Genomic DNA, 23,171 nt, shown 5'->3' with positions numbered 1-23,171 from the left:
TTGGCTATACTTAGAATGTCTTTGCTCTCCACTGGGAGCCATTCTGGTTTGCTTAAGGAGTTTAATAATATACATTTCAACTGCCACAGAATCCACATCCCATTTGGGAAGAGGGGGTTTTTTTGGGGGGGGGTGAGATTTTTTTGCCAATAATCCTGAGAATTATAGGACAATTCTCTCAAGAGCCTATACATCATTATGTGCCATTTCTCTTCTTGATTACAAGTCTAATCAGTTAAGTTATATATCTTAAGCTAAGCAAAAGCAATGTAGAATTTAAACATGTATGTAAACATAGTTCACTAAAAATAGCTAATGGGAATATACAAAATGCTAATTCAGGAAGAAGAAATTTACTGTTATTCAACATTTTTCCAATGGATTGACATGGACATTTTCAGACTGATAGATAAACAGCAGCAAATAATTTCTCAACGATCTTGAATAGTTCTAAGGCTAATCCATTCCATTTTCAGTCAATGTATATATTATGTCTTTCAGCACAAAAGCTTTTCTGTACACCTCGCATCAAAATTGCCTGCTTCTAGTTTTACTCATTAATGAAACAAAAATATCTCTGTCATGAAATCCTGAATCCAAAAATTCTCTGTCATGAAAGACAAGATCCAACATTTGTAGAAGTAAACGGTACCTTTTCAACTGAAGGGCTAAGATGTAGAATCCACCAGCAAGTTTAAACAGCATCACCACAATAACCACTTCCATGGAGAAAAAAGAGCTCCTGGAGCAGCAGTGGTTTATCTATGTGTCACATAGAAACATGCCAAAATTATATCCAAATGCTTTGGGGTTCATGGATTGAGAGACCGTAAAGGGGTCTGACACAGAAGCAGGCTGCTCCTTATTTCCTACAAATCAGACAACTGAAATGAAACCCCCAAGAAAACTCATTCGGGTACAGCAAAATCCCTTTGGCTACTCGCAGATCTCAGGCACAAGGGGCCTCTTGAATTTCCCAGAGCACAGTTTAAAAAATTGTGCATGACACGGCAGAACGTATGCAAAAAAAAGCAACCATGTAGTAAATAAACTAAATTGCCAGTTAGTCTGTAAGCCTCATCCTAGCATAACAACAGAATTGTTAGAGCCTGTAGGGAGAGGTCTGAGTGCCCCACAGCCTGCCTGGCCGGATTTCTGACAAGGCTCAAAGAGAGTGTGGCGCAATGCTTCCTCTTTTATACCGTTCCTTACCCTCCAAAAGCCATGCTTTCATTTTAAATACAAGTGGCCAGCTATTACGACTCACTGGAATAGGAGAAAAAAAAAAAAAAAAAAATTCTCCCACTTGAGCAACTGATGCCATGACATCTGTCTGCATCTGCCAGCCGTGCGGCGGCAGCTCAGTCCCGTTCATCTCGACGGAGACCCGCTGCGGTACCCAGTGATAACAGTGCTGACATTTAAAGTATTAATTATTTCGCCGCACATCAAAGCACGTAAGACTGCTGAAGGAAGATGATGTTATGAAGAGCTGCACAATTTACCACGAATGACAGCTCATCCCGATATTGCCAGTGTACGCCTTGGGAGATGTGTGCTCTCCCTCTCCGCCAGTCACAAAAAGGGGCACGTTTAAGGACTTTAGCAAAGTTCTGCAGCTCATCTTTGCTTTACTCCATGAAGCAGAACCAAAGGGCAGCAAGTGCTCTGTTTGCAAAGTATGAATGAGAAGAAACAAATTACGCACACCTCTAGAAATGTCCTGAACCCAGACACTGAGCCAGGAGTGTAGTGTTTGCAGTGTGATGCTTAACCTTCTTAAAGGCATTAAAACAAAGGCACTGGTGGCCTTACAGGCTTGAATTCCAGCTCTGCGCCGGTGACCACCTTCACTCAAGCCAACAGTGAAGAGATGCCCAGTACTGACCCCACGGGGTGAAGCGTTTCCACGTGGCTGCCTAGGGAAGCTCGTGCTATAACCACGCCAATCCCGGCGCACACGTACCGGTGTCAGCCTGCTCTGAGGGTACGTTGTGGTGTGGAGCGGGAAGGCTGGTGCTAGAACCCTACTGCCAGCGTCCTGGGTGCTGTTTGCTGTTCCCAACACCCTACTCCCAGCGCAGCGTTGCCTCCCGCTGCACTATTTCGTAGGTGAACGCGGTGGTAGGAGCTGTTCTCTGCAAATGCTTTCTGTCACATCAGTTGTGTTCTGGCCAGGCGAGCTCACTCTGCCAATTTGTAGAGCTCACTGCACCCTTGTACGTGTTGTTACCCACAAGCAGATAACAAGACCTTCTCAAATCTGCTTACAAGCTTTAGCAAACCAGTACCCTCCTATCCTTGGTACCTGGCAGAGAGACTGACACAGTACAACCCGGGAGTCCAACATATCCTACAGATTATTTTATATTGCATTGCTCTGACAAGTTAACCCCTGGAGGATTTCTGCTCAGCAAGGAAAATTATGTTCAAAATCTCCCTGATATACACATTTCCAGGTTACCATCTCCATGACAAAGTAAATGCAGAGCTGTGATCAAACTTAAGATATGAAAGCCTACGAGACGTATCCTCAGCTGGCGTAAACCGATGTAAACGATATTAAAGCCAAGAGAACTATAATGGAACTACTTACAGCAGCAGAGAATTAGAATTTGTGTGTATGAGAATATGAGGCTACTGCTAGATTAACAGCAGAGAACAAATGTCTTACTATTGTAGGAACAGCTGATGAAAGAAAAGTAATTCAGAATAGAGAGATGTACGTGTAACCTGTATTCTCACCAGATTAAGGCACACACGGGAACTAAATGTTTAGTTGTAGTGATTTAAAAATAGACTTTTTATCTCTCACTTTAAGTGTATGCTTAACTACTAAAGCACGTAAGTTGGTTCAGCAACTGCCATTAACATATAACGAGCCATTTCTCTAGATTTTTGCTATACTCTGTAGTACTCCATTAGACGTCCATAGAATCCTCTTGGCTTCACTTTTATAAAAGTTTCCCATCTGGGGACCTTATGGAAAAGTCCACACATCACATTTTGGCGATGAGAGGAATTTGATGGCTGAGTTGCAGCACCCTGAATGATAGCACTTAAGAGTGGAAACGCTGACAGAACCGTAACTGCAGCAGTGCCAGCACAGCACACCACGAGGAGCCCGTTATAAATACACATTACAGGACGCCTGTGAGCTCCCAGAACAGCTCCACTGTGGCATTTACATTTACCCTTGAAATTTGTATCTAATTTTTATATTCATCTTTTCAACAGTTTATCATTTTCTTCTTCAAACAACCTGTCTTATTGTGACTCTCTTACAAAAAGAAAAACGCTCAAGTGTAATCAGGTCAAACATTAATATTTGATTGTATATTAAATATTGAGGGCGTAGGCAGATACACACAAAGTGAAGATCATTGTTTTCCCGTTTCCATGCTTTAGCAGAGTGTTGGTGTTCTGGTGATTAAAGGATACGACTAGAACCCGAGAGATCCGTTTCCCTTCTCTCTTCAGCTTCCCCATATCACCGCAGGCAAGTGGTTGCTCTCCGTCCTGCTGCGGCAGCACCTCGCGTACAAAACGGAATCACGTGTCTTTCTGTAACTGGTCGCCCATGTCTGATGCAGTGAGGCCCTGAGGAACCCTCCGAGGTCTGGTTTTATACGAATAATTATTCTTGTTACGGCTGTGAAGTACCTATAGCCACCCAGTCACCATTTCCATATGACTTGACCCTTCGTGCTGTTCATGCGAGGTTGTATCTCAGCACTTAATAATTATGAAGGACTTAATACAACGTGCCCCTGATAGCACCGGGCTGGTAGTTGTTGCTGCTGTTACTAGTTCTGACAGAACTACATCTTCCCGTGCTTTCAGCTTGCAGGTTTTCACACTTTTCAGTCTCCTGGGCTTGATGTAAATGTCTCTACATTTCTTAGGTTTTTGCCAAGTGCAAGCTGAATGAAAGGGAAGGTATTTAGAGGAGAAATTCTCATTTATAGAGGCAACTACAATGCAAGAGGGAAGGGGTCTTATTTACGTTTCTAAGCCTACTGCATTCTCTGATACGTTATCTACCAACTTTGTGACAGCTCAGAGGAATAGATTGCAATATGAAGTACCAGAAGCATCAAGAAGATAATAAACTTAATTATCGTGAAAAAAAAAAACAAACCCGATTTTCATTATGATGCACAGAACTTCCTTACCAATAATCATAAAATCTATTGAACTTCCCTCTTTGGTATTTTATATAATACTTGTCTGCCACACTCCACCCGACTTGCACTCTGTGCTGCTACTGAGCAGATTTTACAGAGTGCTCTGGATACACACATGTATTCTGTGGGCAGTGGCATTTAAACAACCTGGCTTTCTGAGGCTGTTTTCTGGTAGCTTCTCTGCTGTCTAATAGCACGGTTGAGCTCTTCACCCTTTCCTTCAGTGGAGGATCCATTCAGATCTCTCTTACCATTTTTCATTTTCGCAAAAATGTGCTGGAAATGCGCATCTTTGATGCTCCTACATTTCTGATTAAATTGGATAGAAATTGGTGAAGAGGTTCAAAAGTTCCTGTGGTAGTTTTAAGGAAGACTTCCAGGCAGGAGGACTTTGACTGCCTGAGTATGGCTTGCCTAGGTTAAAAATCACTGTTCACAGCAGGATCACGGCAGTTTTCTGATCTCACTGCCGCAGAAAGAGAAAAAAATTTAAAAATATGCCACCATGTTATTTTCGTAGCTTAGAAGTTGTTTTTACTGCTATTAGCAGCAACAACCTGGGAGAATTGATTACACAGGTGAGCCTCTACCTAATAGCTGTGTTTATCATTTTGCCTGCCATGGTGGGAGAACGGCAGGTTCTTGAATAGACAGATTGAAAAGTTGTCTGTTCTACCCTCGCTCTAACAGCTCGGCAGCTTCTGTGAAACGCTGTTTTGTAACATATGGCAGTAAGCACCCACTCACTCCTCAGAGAATGCTAACAGATATCCCTATGCCAATAACAGCAGTAAACCAGGGAGAGTATATTTAACTTTCTTCTCTTCTGCTGGCTCCTAGATACATCTTCATGTCCTTTTTCATGGAAGCACTCTAATTAACATCTCAAAGAACTGCACTGCGGTCTGACTCAAGTCCCCCCTAGATGGTACAAGTAAGTCTTGCACTTAAAACAGCTTTACAATAATAAGGCATTGTGTCACAGAGGAATGTACGTTTCGATTACACATCCCTGTACCAGCCCGTTCCTACTCCTCTTTGAGCACAGGTACCAAACGCAGACGGTGGGTGGCCCTCAGCAATGCTTGTGCTGAAGACACTGTGGGAGCAAAGCCTCCTCCAGAAGCAGACAGTGGCACAGAAGAACTTCACATTTAAATCTGTAATAATAACTAAGAATTACCAGTCTCCTTCCCTGAAGGGAAATGTGTGGGGCCCAGTGCAGCCCCCGTACTCAACAACACTGTCCCTTTGCTTCGGGAGTGCCAGACTCGGGTAAGTTAACCTGACCCATCTCTTTAGAAACAGGATTTGAATCTTTGACCTGTTTGATGCCTTTGCCAGATTTCTCTCCGGAAAAGGAGATAGGTTTAACCTGCTCAGAAATCAGACGCATCTTTTCCCAAAGACCAGTGACTCGATGCACTGCCTTAGAACAAGAATGTATTTCAAAAGCCTTTGGCCAGATCCTGATCTCACGGGCCCAGAAATAATTCCAGAACGACTTTACACCGCGCTGGGGTTATTTTGGTGCAAAATCAGGAGAAATTCCTGATCTCTGTGAGCTTGATTCAAAGTCAGTTTCAGTCAATGGATATAATTTCAGTACCTTCAATTAACTGTGGATCAGTTAAGCTTGTATTTCACTAGAGTACCTAGTATAACTGAAGACTTAATTCTCGCTGCATATATCCAGGTGTGGCAGTTGTATGAACCTTTCCGCCTACAACTAAACACTAATTTAGCATGTGCACTGATAAAGGGTATATAAAACAGCACACGACAGTAAGAGGATCTTCACAAATCACGGCTTCTTTCTAAAGTCCCAAAGCATTGGATTTTCATTCCATTTTTTCCCACTTCTGGAAAAATTCTAATTTGCTCAACGGGTGGTTAAGTTTTGACCTTAAAGTTTTTAATAAAAAATTTCTTGGACCTTCATTATTATTTTTGAGTTAAATTACGATTTAAAATTTGACAATGACAATACACAAAGGTTATTTAATGAGGATTGTTGGTAGGAAGAAGCTTTAAAAAAATCAATTATTCCATTTTGAGAAATCTGAATTTGATTTGGTGGGAGCAAATAATTCAACTTAAACATCAATCCACCCTTTAGAACTTGGCGCACCATTACTCTCCAGTGATGCTTAAAAGGCTTCAGAAACTTCACTGTATACACTATGTATGCTATGTATGCCATCGTTGTTACTACTGGTACTGAAAGGTCAAAGAGATGGTCATCTGGTCCCATCTGATGGTTTTCTTTCAGATCTATAGATAACGTCCTCCTGCTAGCAGACGTGAATATAGGGCACTAAATAAGTTGATAATCCACTTAAGAATTAAAAAAAAAAAAAAAACACAAAAGATTTATTTTCCACTCAGCTCATTGGCTTCTTTCAATCCAAGAGGCTCTCCTTGTCCTCTGGAATTATCTTGAAAATGAAAGGTTACCCCCAGCGAGGGGAAAATGTAAAATAAATACTGTTATAAATAAAACATCTCCCAGTATGTAGAACGATGCTATCATGTTCCTGTACACTCCGTATATCTATAGGCAGACCCATATCGTAACAGCATGAGCTCTAATCGGGGAAAAAACATTAACACGTGTAGTAGCAGTGCCTTAACACCTCTGCATAACAATGAAGCTATCTCCTTGCATGTCCAAATGTCACAACTAGCAGAGTGGCCTTCAAACAGCACGAGGGTAAACCAAGCAAGCAGAGAGTTGTCAATACTGATTACCAACACAAAGAGGCTCTGAGCTTGAGCTCCTCTAGCGTAAATCGCAATCACCTACCTGTGTAAATAAACCTGCCTGGCGCACCTTTGCAAAACTGTTTGGATTTGTATGATAATGTCACTTCAACCACCCCGGGAATGTGACGTGGAGGTGTCTGAACTCGAATGGCATGCGGCGTGATAAGCTGGGAAATAACAAAAGGAGAGGCGTGATTATGACATGTGTTATTCTCCCCGCTTTCACTTTTCACCCTCCAAACATGCTTTATGAGTAAATGCATTGCTTATTCCTGTATGCGAGACACTGCAGATCAGGCAAGTGATATATCTGGTCTAGCTTCTTGCCTGCAGCAGAGGAAGACACGTTTTAGGACAGTCATCAGGAAAATTGTACTGCTTGTGCCTGTTAGTTAACTGCTGCCTTATTTCTGGATCCAGGGGGAATTCTTGCCAAACTGTAACCCTTTCTTTATTTTCTTTATCCTTACCTGTTGCCAGACACCTATTCAATTCCATTCTGGGTATTCCTGAGCAGTTGGCCTCAGTAACATCACATAGCAAGGAGTTCCACAGAGAAAACTGGCTCCACGAATTTCCTGGGGTTTATACAGCCCACCTTACAGGCCTCCAGTTTTGTACCATCACTGGAACAGACATTAACACTATTCCCCCTCCACTTTCCTCACGAAAGGAGTGTTTCTTCAGTTCAGCAACAAGGAGGCACCTCCACCTACCTCGCTCCATACAAGCATGGTTCCGAACACAACCTGCAGCCCATCGAAGAAGTTGTCTCCGATAATGATGACCATTGCTCCCCCCGTGGTCCAGCCTTCGCTTGGGCTGATGGCTTTGATGCACGGTGTGGCTGAACAAAACAGAAAGGACCAGGGTTATCAGAGCACCAGGTCGTGCTGGGTTTTCCCCACACAGCTTTGAGACTTTCCTGTGATACTGGGTGTAAACCCTTGCCAGCCAGTTCTGGGCACATGAAGCTGTCCTAAGTCACCGGGATGCAGACTGTAGCTGGGAGCAGCTTCACCTGCCCGCTCCTGGGAGTTCCTGCCCTGCTGCAGCTTCACGGCTGGAGTGAATTCCCCGGTGCTGACAAAGGCCTAGGACAAGTCCCCTCCGGCCATTCACCCATGAAGGCTGCTTTACCATTTCACAAAGCCCAGTAAACAAATAAATAAATAAATAAAAGCACGTTTTCTGCCTTGCTAGTGTTAATTACTTGCCTATTCATTACTGGCACTTAACATCGTGTCATTAAAGCCTAATAGGCCAACTGTAGTGGGTGTAAAAATGAAACGCTTAAATGATTGTGCAGAGGCTGTTTAAAAAAAAAAAACAAAACACCACTCGTTAGCATATGACCACACAAAAGCTAAACCCTGCGGAAAGAGAGGTAGATTAAGATTTATTAAGTTTATCGATAGATAAAAAAGATACGGGAATATCAAATGTTTCCTCCAACTCCTATCAGGAGACAATTTCTAATCATTTTCTTGATTTTACAGAGTAGATTTTTTTTTTTCTTCTTTCTTCCATATGTTCAAGGCCTCTGGACTATACATCCCATCAGGAACCCAATATGGTTTCCAGGCCATAACCAAAGTCAATCCATCACTCCATTCCCAATGTTGACAGGGTCAGAGGTGGAGGGGAACTTTGGCAGTGCTCCAAAAACATGAGACTCCTTTGAACAGCCAGTCAATCACATCCAATCAGTCAAGGAAAAACTGGATGGCTTCCTAGGCTAGGAATCCTGGGATTTTCCTTCTACCATTTCACTGCCCGCTGGGGGAGAATTAACACCACTCTGAATTCTTTACTGATTCAATCATTTTCTTCCAGTTCATTAATTCTTCTTTTAGGTTGATACAGGGCACAGTTAAGAAGTGGGGCAGCAAAACATTATAATGAAATAATATCCTTGCTTGTCTTTTCTACTAACATCACTAGCTCTTCTCACTTTCACTAGCTGCAGGGGAGGGAAAAGTAGACACAGATAGCATTTTCTAGTCATTTTGAGTACTGTCTGTGTGAGGGGTGGAATGCCTTGGTAACCAATGTACGGGAAGAGGGAGAGGAGGGGCCGACCGTTTTGAAGCTTAACAGATACAAGGATTTGTAATTGCTTTAATATAGTCCAAAACCCATCCCATGGCCCGCCATGAGTCTGGCTTAGCCAAACAAACTCAAATCAATTAGTGTCATTTTCCTTCTGTGCCTTGTTATGCTTTGTGCATAGTTTGTGCGAGGGAACTAGTGACACTTTTTCATACACATCTTGGGCTGCAACAGTTCTGTTTAACTAAGATGTCATGTTGCCTAATTTGCCTGAAATCAAATCTATCCCAGCTGAACGAGAAGTCTGAAATTTGGATAATGCTTAGTGTTTCTGTGTTTTTCATCTCTGCAGTACAAACTAATTAATAAAGTGGGACACACACACACACAGAGACACCAGTCTCTTAGATGTGAAGAGGAACATATTTTGCATGCAGTAGACACTGTTTTCCTGCCTCTTCCTTCTCTAAACCCCCCGAGGGTCTGTAGTTCCCCCTTAGCTCTCCTTCCCCTGAAAACAAATAGAAATTGAAGAACGGGTAACATGCTTTTGCCTTCACTTGTGTACTGTTCCTCATACAAATATCCTACCTTCTGAGGGGTCAAGTCTCCTCGCTCTCCGTCCATGCTTGGAGTTGTTGTGAACAAACATGTTGTCAGACACTGCCAGTACGTGCCCATCAACGTTCACTGTTGTTGACAGCACAACCTAGGTAGTTTGAAAGGGAAGAAAAAGGAGGCAGGTGAAAAATTTACTTTGAAATTCAACTTGTTAAGTATTAATTATTCAGTTTGGTTAAAACCCCGTTCTGTTTGTAAAACGGCATCATGTCCTGCAGGGTTTACTCCCTATCAAGAAGGGGGAAAAAAAAAACATTTTCAGCCTTCATTCTATGCATTAATTCCATTTAACACAGCATCCTAAGGGCCATATAAAGTCCTTACTGTATAATGAACCAGCTACTGCAGATGGCCCTAAATTTCGTTTCCTATGATGCGCTGCAGCATAGCTGATGGCAAAGAGGTCTACACATACCAACCAGGAGGGCAGGCTGCAGAGCACCCCAGCAATTTGCCCTCTGATACATACAGGCAGATTCAGAGCCATCTGCCGTACTGAGCACACATGCAAATGTATCTGCATCTGCTTCGAAAATACAGGTCTCCATTGACTGAGCAAAATGGGGACTCCTACTATGTGAAAATACCTCATATCATGTCTGGGTTTTTCTGACACATGCGTGCTCGGTGCCTCTTGAAAATCATCTGAGCCTGAGGACCCCAAATCAAGCAGCAGTTTTTAAACCTTAGCCTCCATGACTTTTGTTGCCAGACTCCAGCAGCATATTAATTCTTAGAGGAAGTAACCGTGTATGTTCATTAACCCCCCGTAGTGTTCCCTTTACAGTACAACATCCAAAGCTCCAAGTCCTATAAATCCAGAAACATGTGCGCCTTTAAACCGCAAACTTTTAAGAAAAAAACCGAACAAACTGTGTTTTAACTACCGAAAGAAGATGCATCTTATTGAAACTTTCAGGTTTTGACCGTTAGTTGGTGTAAATCACCGTTACCCCGTTCAGCTGCCACACAGCTACAGTAAGTCCCAGCTATTGAGAATCTGGCCCGGGGTGTGTCCATGAATTTTCAGAGCTACAACTGTCACAGTCTGGGTAAGAGAATGTCAAGCTCTAATTGTTGATAAAACTACATTCAGCATAAAGCAGGAGAAACCTTGCCCTCCTCCAGGATTAAGCTAACTTAAAGAATACTTTCTTTCTTGAAACAAGTTTAATTCATTCCAAAAGGCTCTTGTCATACTGTACTCTTACACTTCTCAAGAATTCTTGTCACAAAATGTGTTGCTTTTGTGTGCCAACTGATTTCATCATTGCACATTTGGGTGGAGTGAGACTCCTATCCAAAGTGAACATTTCCCGCATGACATAGCTGAACCCGCTCAGATGCACTTCATTATTTTCCGTTAAACAATGGAAATAAATTTTAATCTCTCACTGGCCAGCACAGAGCACACTAGGGCAACAGGGGAATAGACCTGAATTATTCCAGTGTCTGAAATATTTACGACAAGTGTTTAAATTGTAACCAAATGTAAATAAAAAGTATATCATATATATACAGTTACACTGCATAATATATACATATCTGAACTCGCATACGGAAGGTACGTATGTGATAAACACACACCCACATGCTCTCGGTATGAGATCTTTATAATATATGCAGACTTCAAGTATACACACATTCCCTGCTTGAAGAACCGTCTGGGTGTAAATGTAGCGCACAACACAAAAGCCGCATTTCAGTGAGAGTTGTAGAGATCCCCGTAGCATGAGTAATAGCAAGAAACAGTCCTCTGTTTAGAAGATAAGTGCTGAGCATCCTCTATTCCCTGAGCCAGCAGGAATGGAAGATGCACTTTCAGACCTCTCTCCACGAGCGGTTCCATTTTTATTCACCTCTCCCATTCATCACAGGAGGGTCAAAGCCACTTGGCATCTCACAGGCTGGGACCCAGGGTAAATAAACACAGCATTCTCGGGGGCAGGACCAAATGCGACGTTCAGATCTGGACCAGAACGTGCTCAAAGATTTGGACCTTATTTGCAGTGATCTCTAAGGCACTGCTGACATTCAGCAGAGACCTTTGTCGTCTTTGCTACGACACTGCTGGACAACTCATTATCAGTGATGGGGAGTGAGAACATCAGAGATTATGGACATAAAAATTACTGAACTTCTTCGCTTTGCTCCAGTCATTCTCTCTTGCCTGATGAAGATGACAATCCAATTGTTTTATACCGAAAATTAAAAAACAATGTTTTATGGATAAAAGGAAGAGGAATGTGCATTCCACTATGGTCTCTAACTCCCAGGCCCTTCCCTTTCACAAGCCAACTGCTTTCCCCCAGTGAGTATTTCCTGGGTCACGAAGGGTGACCCTTTCCATCTGGAATCAATCAGTCAACTCCTGACAACTTCCTGAAACACCTCACTCCATTTCCTGTTCTCTCCCCCTTCTCTCTTTCCCCCTGGTTTGCTTCACTCTTCAAAACTGCAGGCCACAGCAGCTTAATGTTAGAGGGTCAGACACAGTTAGACTCCAAAACACTACACAAGAACACCTTTGACCTTCAAAAATCTTTACATCTTAGCTAAACAAATCAAGGTCAACGTTTCTTACCATTACCTTGTTAACCATTTCTATGCATTTTTGCCAATACCCTTCTGAACATGTATTTATCAATAACACTTGTTCTCCTAACATCATAAAACATGCCAGGCCTTTTTTTTGGGTTTTTTTGTTTTTTTTTTTTAAACCTGTATTTAGTGCTGATGAAAGGTGATGTGCAAACTTCCCTGGAGATTTAAATTCTTAGATTTGTCCACAGCACTGGAAAATTACTGCCAAGTGGTTTTGGAGCATTTTTCTTTTTCTGATCTGATGGCATTTCTTCTTGTAGGATAATGTGGCTTCTGTGCCTATTCAGTTGATTGTCTTTTAGCTTAAATCAGTAGCTAATGCAAAATGTAATCCTAAGGGAATGACCTGAGAACATCAAAATTAGTCAGGTAGGCTAGGCTGGGGATTCTGGTAATTGTAAGCTGAGGGTCAAATTTGACACAGACAGCATCAAGACTAAAGACTTTGTGGTGCCCAACAGCTGGATCAACCCGTCACCTCTACTGGTTTTTCAGAGGACAACCAAGCAAGCAAGGGAGAGGAAGGGAAAGGCGTTACTCCTTCATCCATCCCAACGTCGGTTCCATGTCTGGGAACAGCAAAGCAGGGTTTTCAACAGTTCTTAAGATTCTCTCTGCAAACCTGCAAGTGTCTGGTTATCAGCTATGAAGCTACAGACATAAACCAACGATTCCCCAGCAGTACTCAAGAAATGCATGTGCTGTATCTCCACATTATTTTTGTTTCCCAAGAGGATTTCTGTAACGTAATCCCTGCTCAGAAACCACAAGGAGGGACTGTCTTTAGCATGTTAAACTCAGGTTCTTTGAGCTGCACTTGCCCCTCTTTCACTCCCCTGCACAGTTCAAAGTGTTCTGTTTCTTTACAAACCTTTATCTGGGTATTACAATTTTTCCTCCCCCATCTAGACATTCTGTCAGTGTTTCTATATTCTGAGGTGTGCTCCTCTCCAAATCACATATATGCAAGTAAATACACATCATCATACATATATCTAAAAGCTGTATCACTCATAGACACCTATTTAGACATATGGTACAAACATTCCAGGCATACAGGCATTTACTTACATGTAACGTATCTCATCACTGTGTAAATGATCTCTCCCAAAAAATTCCTGTTACCATTCCAAGTGTGGAAAAAATTCTTTATGACATTGTACATCTGGAAACAATATTACATTCCCGATGCACTTTCCCTTATAACTCTCTAGTCACAGCACCATGTTATTTTAACTTTTCAGAAGAAAAACTACTATGAGGATTTAAAAAATTATCATCATTATTATTATTTTCCAGCTGGGTGGAAGAAAAGATGTCAGGCCTCATCCTGCTGTCTTCACTTGGACAGGGCTCCCCATTGATGTCAATAAGGCGTTTTGGTTGAGCGAGTAATACAGGAGTAGACACCAGAATATAATGTGTTTGCTTCATAGTTGGATTAGGAAGGAGATAAACAATGTGAAAAATGCCAGCAGCCTCTCTCTGCTCAAAACTTCCATTGAATTCTTTGGGAAATCCTCCCCGAGATCTGGGTCTGCTGCAAACACTGGGCTAACAGAGGAAACCCTGCACATGGCCTTCATTTCAGGAACGGGGCCTCCTAAGATTACAGGGGCACAGGGCTAGGAGATAACTCCCGGGTCACTGACATCTAGTCTTCTGCTATGACAGACAACCAAACCACAGAGCTACTTTTATAAAACGGTCTTCAACCATTTCAAGCTTTTGCCTTTGGTACCACTCCTGTTTTAAAGCCTACTTGTCCTGATGCTTAGGGAAGTTATTTACTGCCTAAATTTATTCCTAGTCAGTTTATACTTAAGACTAGCTTTAAAATTATTATTTCCCATTCTGACCTACCTTAGGACGCTTTCAGGCAGCAGTTACGTCCCTGCTCAGTGCATGTCACTGAAGTCCTTGAGCCAAGCTCTTGTCCACTCCCCAAGCACCTTAATGACCCAATCTTGCACCTGTTCCAATTTCATTTTCATTCTCTTTTGAATACAGTTGAACCCACATATTGTATTCCAAACAAGTAATCGGGGGGGTACAATGGGACAAATGTGTTTTTCTTGCTACTTGCACAGCTTACCTGAGACATACCAGAGCCTCACCTGTGGTTTGTTTTTAATAGATGATACACAACCCTGGCAACTCACTCTCACAATGGCTCCTTGAGCGTTTCGGGTTTTTGCAGTTGTAGTCAGTCCTTCCTTTACTCATGTAGAATCTAAAACAACCTTTTGTTGGGTCGGTCACTATCTATTGAAGAAATCTGCCACCCAGTAATAGCTCTCTACTCTGCTGATACCAGTTGCATTTGTTGGTCAATCTATATGTGGGAAATTAGTCTCCCATAGCGACATTAGTCCGTGTAGTACTCATCTCTCTAACAACAGTTCAGCAACTTCTATCCATACCCAAATCTGACCATGGGGGGGTCTCTGGCAAATTCTTTTACCATCAGTCTGAAAAGGATTTTGATTTAGACTGCTTACGTTTTATTCTTGCTATCCCCTTTTGTTTATGACAGTCTACATTCCTAACTGATAATCTGATCCCACCACTCTTGCCCATTCTTCTTTTTCGTGAATGACACAGATCCTTCACTCCTTCGTACCAGAAGCCGGCTGGGTGAATTCTCCAGCACAGCCAGCTTTGCGCTCACGTGCCTGATGATGAACCGAACCAACCACTCTGAGGTCAGGAAGGAAATCTCCCCAGGGATACACCTTGTTATTTTTCCTTTCTCTTTCTCCCTAGAGCACCTAGAGGGGGATACCTGCCAGGAAACATTCCATGTCATGATTTCTGCTGAAAACAGAGGGCAATTGCTGACCTTTCTCTTTTTGTTTCTCAAAAAGCATGTTGGTTCAAAGATGACCATTGTTAGTATTGATGTTCTGCTGTTGCCTTGTACCGTTCTCTCGACCGTGGCACTGTAAGATCTGTTTAATCAGTATGTTACTGGATGAAGCAGAATTCCCAGTCAACAGGAGTCTAATGCCTTAGCACCAGGTCTCAGCTGAAGCATTTTAGCTGAAGTGCCTCATCTTAATTCCACGGAATTATTGTCCCCCATCACACACCGGTCGTTACCATTAAGTATCACTGGGATTCAATCAAGTTCTCTTGAAGTCCTCATTAAATTGAGGGCACCATATCTTAATTTTTTTTTTTATTCTGTTCCTGGGAGAATCACTCCCTGAGAATACAGCAATGACAATACCTACGTAAACTCAGATTTGCAGATTAGCTCAACTCAAATAGTCAGCCCTATGGTGATTTTAGCGTGATTTCTGTTTCAGTTTTCCACTGACAATCTTTATTCAGAATTATTTTAATTTATAAAGAATCAATATTTGCTTCAGTTAAATTCACAAGGACATATTACCCTGTCTGCATATGTATTCAGGCAGTGATCAAGTAGCCATGAAAATATCCATTAGTTCTAAAAAGATTCCCTTTCCCTGCTTTAGCCACTGACAGACACTGAAGTAGTCAGTGATTCACAATAAAATTATGTTACTACTGGGAAAAAAAACCTCACTAAAATAACGATCACACATCCTCTAACTTCTGAGCTATGACCTTTCCACAGTAGAAAACCTTCGTATTTGATAAAAAAGAAGTAAGTTAACAGATTTCCATCGTATCTTTGAAGCTCTACTTAATATCAAAGCAAATTTCAAATAGTTAATGTGATCACAAAGCAGCTGGTGTTGCTCTCCAAGCTAAAGAATTTTACTAAAAACCCCCACCTCTTCAGGCATCTGGAGTGGTATTAAATTTACAATGCAGTGTTAATGTAACCTTTCCATCCCTTCTTCTCCCCACCCCCTTTTTTTTAAATAAGTGTGATATACGTGAAATCTAACATTTAATTCAGTTTAATATATCGTAACTATACTATAAAATATCTAGATCTTATATCTAGAAGCGAGGCTGAGGCCAGGCTCAGAGACTGGATCCCAACGCCCTGGAACTTTGGTTATCAGCCAAGCCAAGCCCAAACTGTGTAGCTTCACACCCATCTCTAATCAGAAGCATTAACTTGACACTTTTCCAGACATGAGTAACCGTTCTTCCATGCTGGAAGAACTCAATAAGATGCGTTGTCCAGCACTATTTCCATGTCTCTTATTTATATTTGTGTCTCAACAACAAAGTCTGAGTTTTGGGCTTTCATTCAATCTCCATTAAAGAGAAAAAATGTTTTTTGATGAGACCCTTTCAGTTCCAGGTTTCAGTAGCAATTTAAATGAGAACTTTGATATTAGGATTCTCTCTTCTGGTTTGGTTTGGGGTTTTTTTGGTTGGTTTGTTTTGTGTTTTTTTTTTTTTTTTAATAACCATAAGATATATCTTAATGTCTCCTGGAGATCAGACAAGCACTGCTCCATTAAAAATGAATATATTTGGTTCTGCAAAAAACCATAGGTACAGGTGAAAAGATACTCAACTGAGCATCACTGCAGAAGTCTGTTTGCATAAGAGAAGCTAAATGCATGAAAATGTCTGAAAGAGGAGGGGCTTAACAACAACAGCTGTACAAATAATGTATTAGAAAAACAATAAAGGTTTTAGATATGGCCAAAGAAGAAAACATAATTAATTCAATCGTAAAATGAATAAAGTATCCAACTGCACCGTGCTTTTTGATTCTTCTTTTACTTTGGTCACGTGTTGCTCTACTGGTAGGACAAACAACTGCCCTTTCAAACCTAATAAACAATTCTCCATGTTAATTACTTTGCCTGATGTAAATATTAACAATTAAAATGAAAACGAACACGTTCACGGTGCGCAAGCACACCACTAATATTGAAATAATAATTTTTTTCCCCACTTCTGGTTTACTTTTAAGGGTAGCTTGACAGACCACGCTCAACAAGCCGTAGGCAAAAAAACATTTGACCAAATTGAAAAAGCAAAACCAAACCAAAACACAGAACACCCACAAAAAAACAAACAAACAAACAAACAAACCCAAAATCAACCAAAAAAAAGGAGGATCCAGAAGGCAGAGACAGTGGAGCACTCTTAACTTTCATTGCGTTCAGGGAAGTCATGCTTCTATCTGCAGAAACAGTGAGGCAGACAGAAAACAAGCTGTCTTTGCATATTATTTTTACAGTTCATCACGGCTAATTTCCTTTGGAACACAGAGCTTTTTTTACTCCCAATGTGTAAAATTTCAGCAATTGAACTATTTTTTGCATCTTTTTTTTTAATACATACTGACCTCTGTAGCCCAGAACAAAGCTCATCAACCGACACGTCCAGTTTTGAACAAGCCTGAATGAAGATCCTGCCTTCACTCAAAACCTCAAGCATTTTTTTGTCTCAAAGGGTTCGTTTTTGTAACTCTGAAAGAAAGTCTTGTCAACATTTTCAGTTTTGACAAAAAAGTAAGCTAAACCTAGTGGTTTTGCCTGATCTTGATTAATTTGGGGGGTTTGAACTTCAATCTCACAATGAAACTCAAAGGGTATGAACTCGCACGGACTGAAAGTGCAAGAGGAGTTTAAGTAAGCCCTGCAAAACAGAACCAGAGAGTTTCACTTGGCTCTATTTTTCCAGCTTGGCATGTTGTAAGGCAGAAAATCCAGATGAAGAGTCTATCCCAGCTCATTTTCTTCTCCAATAAACTGCTGATTTTGGTACTAAGATCAAAAGCAAGGCCATACTTTCTCCTGTAGAAGAGGTGGACGGGCTGAAGGAATGAAGGCGTTCCATCACTAACCGTGTGGGTGCTCTAAGACTCATTTCAGTTTCCCTGTTCAATGTTTCATGGGAAATTTAAAGCTATTTAGGCTCTATAACATCACCATTTTGGGTGTGGACATACAGAGGTGAAACATTAAGGCTTACACTAGAGGTAGATTTCTGCCACAAAAAAATCAAATCCCAAATCCTCCTGTAGTTCAGCACCTGATCGAAATCTGGGATTTTAGTTTCCTAGCGAGGGGGCAGCTAGCAAAAGATTGAAATCAGACCCGAATTTCTGCAGTTTTCAGGTGTGTTTCGATCCAGAATTTATATTTTGGCTGTAACAACGAATATTATTTGTAATACGGCAGCGCCTAGAATCCCCAAGTGCTAATCAGGATACCCTCGTGCAAGATTTTTTATAAACTCGGAACAAAAAAACAAAAAAAAAGAGAGACTCTGTGTTTATGTTTCATTACATTCCACAATCAGCTATTCTAGCTGGCTCTAAGAGCTAACAGGATCTGTTTACATGCTATAAATTGAGTTTTCCTTTACTCTCAGATTTTTTCACATTCTTGGCAGATGATACCTAATTGGTGTTTTTGCTTTATGGAAATTGCCACTTGAAATAAATAAAAAAAAAAAAGAATCAGTATAAATTTTCTAACAATGAGAACCTCTTTTTTTCTCATGTCCTATCATCTCTAAAAACAGAATGAAGAAGTCCCTGCAGTCTCTTTAAATTACTACTGAAAAAAAATTAAGCTGGTCAGGAATCTTTCTCTAAATTCATTTCTGCTCAAAAGAAAAAATTAGTAACTTTTTTTTTTGCTTACATTTCTTTAGAATATTTGAAGCTTTCAGAAGCTCTCATTTTGCAGTATTTATCTTAAAAGTTGAACTCTCTGTTTGTTTTTTTTTTGATAAAAATATACCTCCAGTGAATATTTCATTGCTAGTAAAAGTAAAAAATTTTTGTAAAAAAATCCACTTGTCCGTGAAAACATGTTTTGGTGGAAAGTTTTAAACAACTCAGTGAACTCCTGTGGAGTTTTAACTTCGTTTATAAACAAGGAAACTGATGCAAGTGCCCAAACAATGAAATGTGAATTACCAAACCTAAGGGTGTCGCCTTCCCGCTACAAATCCTGTGGGTCTACGAGAAAATCACCCATCCCTCGATAAGGTAAAAATCCAATTTGTATCAGGGATGTGACACAGTGCAGGTACAATAATAACGACAAGAAGCAGTAGCAGCGTTGAGCAAGACAATCCTGATTGTCACCAGTAGATTTCCAAGGCTCTGGGCTGGCAGAGCACACACGCACTTTCTCAAATGCTCTCCTGGATCAAGACCACAAAGTTTTACCATTTGGAGAGGTGGAAATATATACGCAAAGAAATAAAAATGGCTCCTCGAAGGTCACCTAGCAAACGAGTGGTGCAGTCCAACCATCTGACACGCAACCCTGCCCCGCTTTCGCCAGACCCCGCTGCCTCTCTCAGGTGCCTGAGGGAGTTCTCCACCGCTCCGTGCCGTGCCACCTTCCACACCACGCAGGGACGTCACCCTGCAGCCCGGATGGAAAAGGCTTGAGCATTCCCTTTACATTTTTTGAGGGCTATTTATTAAACGTAGCTGCTTAAGAGGTTAGGGTACGAAAGATGGGAGACGGTGTCTGCCTTCCTCTTCCCCGCTGACACACTTCACCTCACCTCCTTCTGTGTTTTTATTAGCTGGTATTCACAATACATCAGCGACAGCTATGATGAAACCAGTGGCAGATTTCACTGCAAAGCAGCTGGGTCATTGTCCCGTGGGTCTTGTTGCTTTGCTGCGTGAGATCTTAAAGTGACCATCACTATTTTAGCTTCTTTTTTTTTTTTTTTTTTAAAGAAGCAAAAGGGAGGGCATGAGAGTGTTAAAAGGCAAGAGAGATGGAAAGAGATTGGGAGTGGAGGGAAAATGAGGAGACTGCTTGTGTACCACGTACAGAGCTACTTTGAAAAATTCTGAGGCATCTAAGTATCACAAACATGATCCCTGCTGTGGGCAGCTGTATGTGCAAGTGCTTTGCCCGAGGGTGTCAAATCAAATATCCACTGCTGGTTGGTACAGTACATCACTTCCCCTTGGGGATTCAGAGTGGAAAAAAGAGGAAAAAGGGGGGAAAAAAAGAGAAAGGTTTAAACACAACAAATGGAGAAAAACTTTAACAATATCTGATATGGCTTATCATATACTGTCATCATATTTATTATGAACAATGTAAGAGAGAGGAGAGGGAAAAGGAAAAGGAGGAAAAAAAGCAGACAGGTTAATGCAAGCCTTGTAAGACTTACCTGGAACCGTCTCATATCTCTTGGGTTTCCTGCTGTTTTCAAGCAATTCTGATTGCACTTGAGAAAAAATTTTAAGAAGAATCTGGAAAGATAAAGAACCACGTCACTTCTATTAACCATAACAAACCACGCGGCGTTATATTCTGTTTTAAAATACACATCGTAGTGATTTACGTGACAGTGTATCAGTAGACCAAGGACTGTAAGAACTTACTGAAACAGAAATAAAACAAACAAAAACAAGCCCTAACAAACAGAAGTTTAAAAAAAAATCAGGTAAAGTACAACCCCTGTGACTGCAATCCAGTCTGAGCTGGGCTGCTAGCTGGTGTAAGTCAACGTATCTACTCCGATTTACGCCTGTTTCCTCACTGCGTGTTTGACCACACGATTTTAGTCTCTTTCTTTATCTCTCCCTTGCATACAAGGTCTTTCTTTTGCTGTCTGAAGGGATTTTCCGTGAAACAATATAGAAGGATAACGTTATTGTAAAAACTACAAAACCCGACAGGGCAACTCTGAAGCAGATAAGCCTTGAAACTACTTAGAATGTATTAAAAAACTGAAACAAATAAAGCTCCCAGAAGAAGCTGATGCGATTTCATCATGACAATGTTTTTAGTTATTAAGATTTCAGTAACTAAAGCAGAGAAGCAGAACTGCCAAGACTCCAGATTATAATCTTACATAGATTTTGAGAGAGGATAACAAAAACACAACCTGAAGTAATACATGACAGCTCATGCTGTCCAAGCAGATAAACCTATTAACATTGTACAAAGTTCTCATGCCAATTATTTTTGCCCTGTCACATACGCCTATCTTTCTGTGTTATTATTCAGTAGAGTTTAGCTTGTCATGTACACAAGTTGAATCTTCAGCATGCTTGATTGGTTTACCCAACACTATGCACTAGAGCATATAGATTTTACAGTTCAGAAATATTAGGCAGGCATTTTACTATAAGCTTTTCCACAAAATTTTATGTCAAATCCAGGGAGGAGAGGATTCATCCCTTTGTTATCTGATTAATCTGATTAAATTTGTGAATTTCAGAGGTAAAGAAACGACACGTAAAATCATAGTTGTTGGATTAAAAACAAAACAAGCGTGTCTTCAAAATTCAGACATAACAGGCAAGAAAAATTTTTTGGCATCCTCTGTCGCAAGTGAAAACATTTTCTGTGATTCTTTTCATTTCCGTTTGTCAGACAAAATGGGTTCAACTGCAACAATTAAATTTTTTTTAAAAAAAAATCAAAGACTTTAAGATAGATTTAGGGGGAAAAAGACTCGGTGATAAGAAAAAGTAAATAGTTGAAGGGTTGATTTAGAATACAAAGAACAATTTATTTATTTATTTATTTCTCTTGCTGAGTGCTTTCCTTAAAAAAAAAAAAAAAAAATCTGCTTTTGCAGTAAGTTAAAGTCCCAGGTGAGCCAGGCCTATTTCCCTTTCTGTTACTATGACAACGATTTTTTACCGCAGTCCCTAAGTCCCTTCAGAACTCACACATTCATGCCTTGAATTAGAACTTTAAAGGAGAAAGATGTATATTTCCTAGGGTTTACCAACAACAACAACCAAAATAGTCCTAACACAAGACAATAAAGCAGAAACCCACTCTCCCTTGTTATTGCTACTTTCTTTGCACCACTTACATCACGCTATTTCTCTCCCATCTGCCCCAAACGTACAAAGAAATATCGAAGGATCTGATCCATTTATATGTTGCTTGAACAAACAAAACCCTTCGAAAACCTCACGACAATTGAACACACGAAAAAGACCCAGATAACAGCATCTAGCTGCCACAAAATACATCCTTCCAGTGAGCTTTTAAAATTAAAATCTTCCTTTTTGCCTGAAATCTCTTCACAAACATTTTACAAATATCTGAAACATTTCTTTTCTCTGTGTGTGCATTTGGCAGACTGTTAATTTTTTCTCTCCATCGTTCCTGCTCGTTTAGGACGGAACGAGCTCACTGGTTCTTCCTGTGGCACCGATCAGGGTGGAAGTCCAGCGTCCTGCTGTGGTCTCTCTTCACGCTGGCATTCGGGTTCAGCAGGAGAGATGTGTCGGGGCTCGCCTGCCAGAGGGCAACTTCTGGGAACAGAGCCCTGGTCACCTCCTTGTATTCCGAACTAAAAATCCTACAGAACTTCATGCCTCGGGAGCAGCACTGAGTGAATATAGTCTATCAAATAAGTCTTACTGAGTCCTCGTGCTAAAACCTGTGACCTCTTTTATTTGAATGATTCGGTAAGCAAGATTTTATCTGTAAGAATGTTTTCAGAAGGAAAAATACTATGCATGCCGGTACACTCAAAGACTCACAGGAGAATTTGAGCCAGAAATCTTACTCACAAACACTCCTTTTTATCCTTCCCTCTTCTTATAGATATAAAAAAAAAATTATTTGCAGATATATAAACAGCTCATGTTACTGAGATCTACCTATGGAAGGAAAAACTGCAGAATGGAACCAAACTCTATAATGAAACCAAGGCAAGCAACTTTTACATGAAAATCAATGAGCTGCTGGCTAACTGATTATTCTGGAGAGTAACTGCAAACAAAAATCCACAAGTAGTTGCTACTTTCAAGGAAAAATAGATCAGATTAATCAGGACCATGTCCAGTTTCCTTTTTAAGTTTTTTAAATGCTTGCATCCCTATTCATCTGGATGAGAAAAATGATCAACATGAACTACAGAAGGAAGAAAATCACAGCAAAGAAAGGGGGAAGAGAACTCGCTGTGTCAGCTGAACTGACTTTGGGAAGAGCTGTACTGCTTGTTACACAAACCCCTAAAAGGCAGAGACAGAAAGGTAAAAATTCTAAATGTACGTTTAACAGCATCAGTGACCGAACT

General features: G+C 40.9%; 1 protein-coding gene across 4 annotated transcripts in view; it reads right to left on the bottom strand.

The window, feature by feature from the left end:
• The window catches only part of EBF2 (EBF transcription factor 2), a 145,260-nt gene that overhangs the window by 19,290 nt on the left and 102,799 nt on the right, over window positions 1–23,171 (bottom strand). For all 4 annotated transcript variants that reach the window (XM_074928456.1, XM_074928458.1, XM_074928459.1 and 1 more), the window contains 4 exons: window positions 20,292–20,373; window positions 9,597–9,714; window positions 7,670–7,800; window positions 6,994–7,120 (listed from right to left, as the gene is read on the bottom strand). In XM_074928456.1, the coding sequence (XP_074784557.1) occupies window positions 6,994–7,120; window positions 7,670–7,800; window positions 9,597–9,714; window positions 20,292–20,373 (458 nt within the window). The remainder of the gene's footprint in view (window positions 1–6,993; window positions 7,121–7,669; window positions 7,801–9,596; window positions 9,715–20,291; window positions 20,374–23,171) is intronic.

Source organism: Athene noctua, chromosome 28 (genome assembly GCF_965140245.1).
Source record: "Athene noctua chromosome 28, bAthNoc1.hap1.1, whole genome shotgun sequence".
NCBI classification, from domain to species: domain Eukaryota; kingdom Metazoa; phylum Chordata; class Aves; order Strigiformes; family Strigidae; genus Athene; species Athene noctua.
This window is presented reverse-complemented; position numbering and strand designations above follow the sequence as displayed.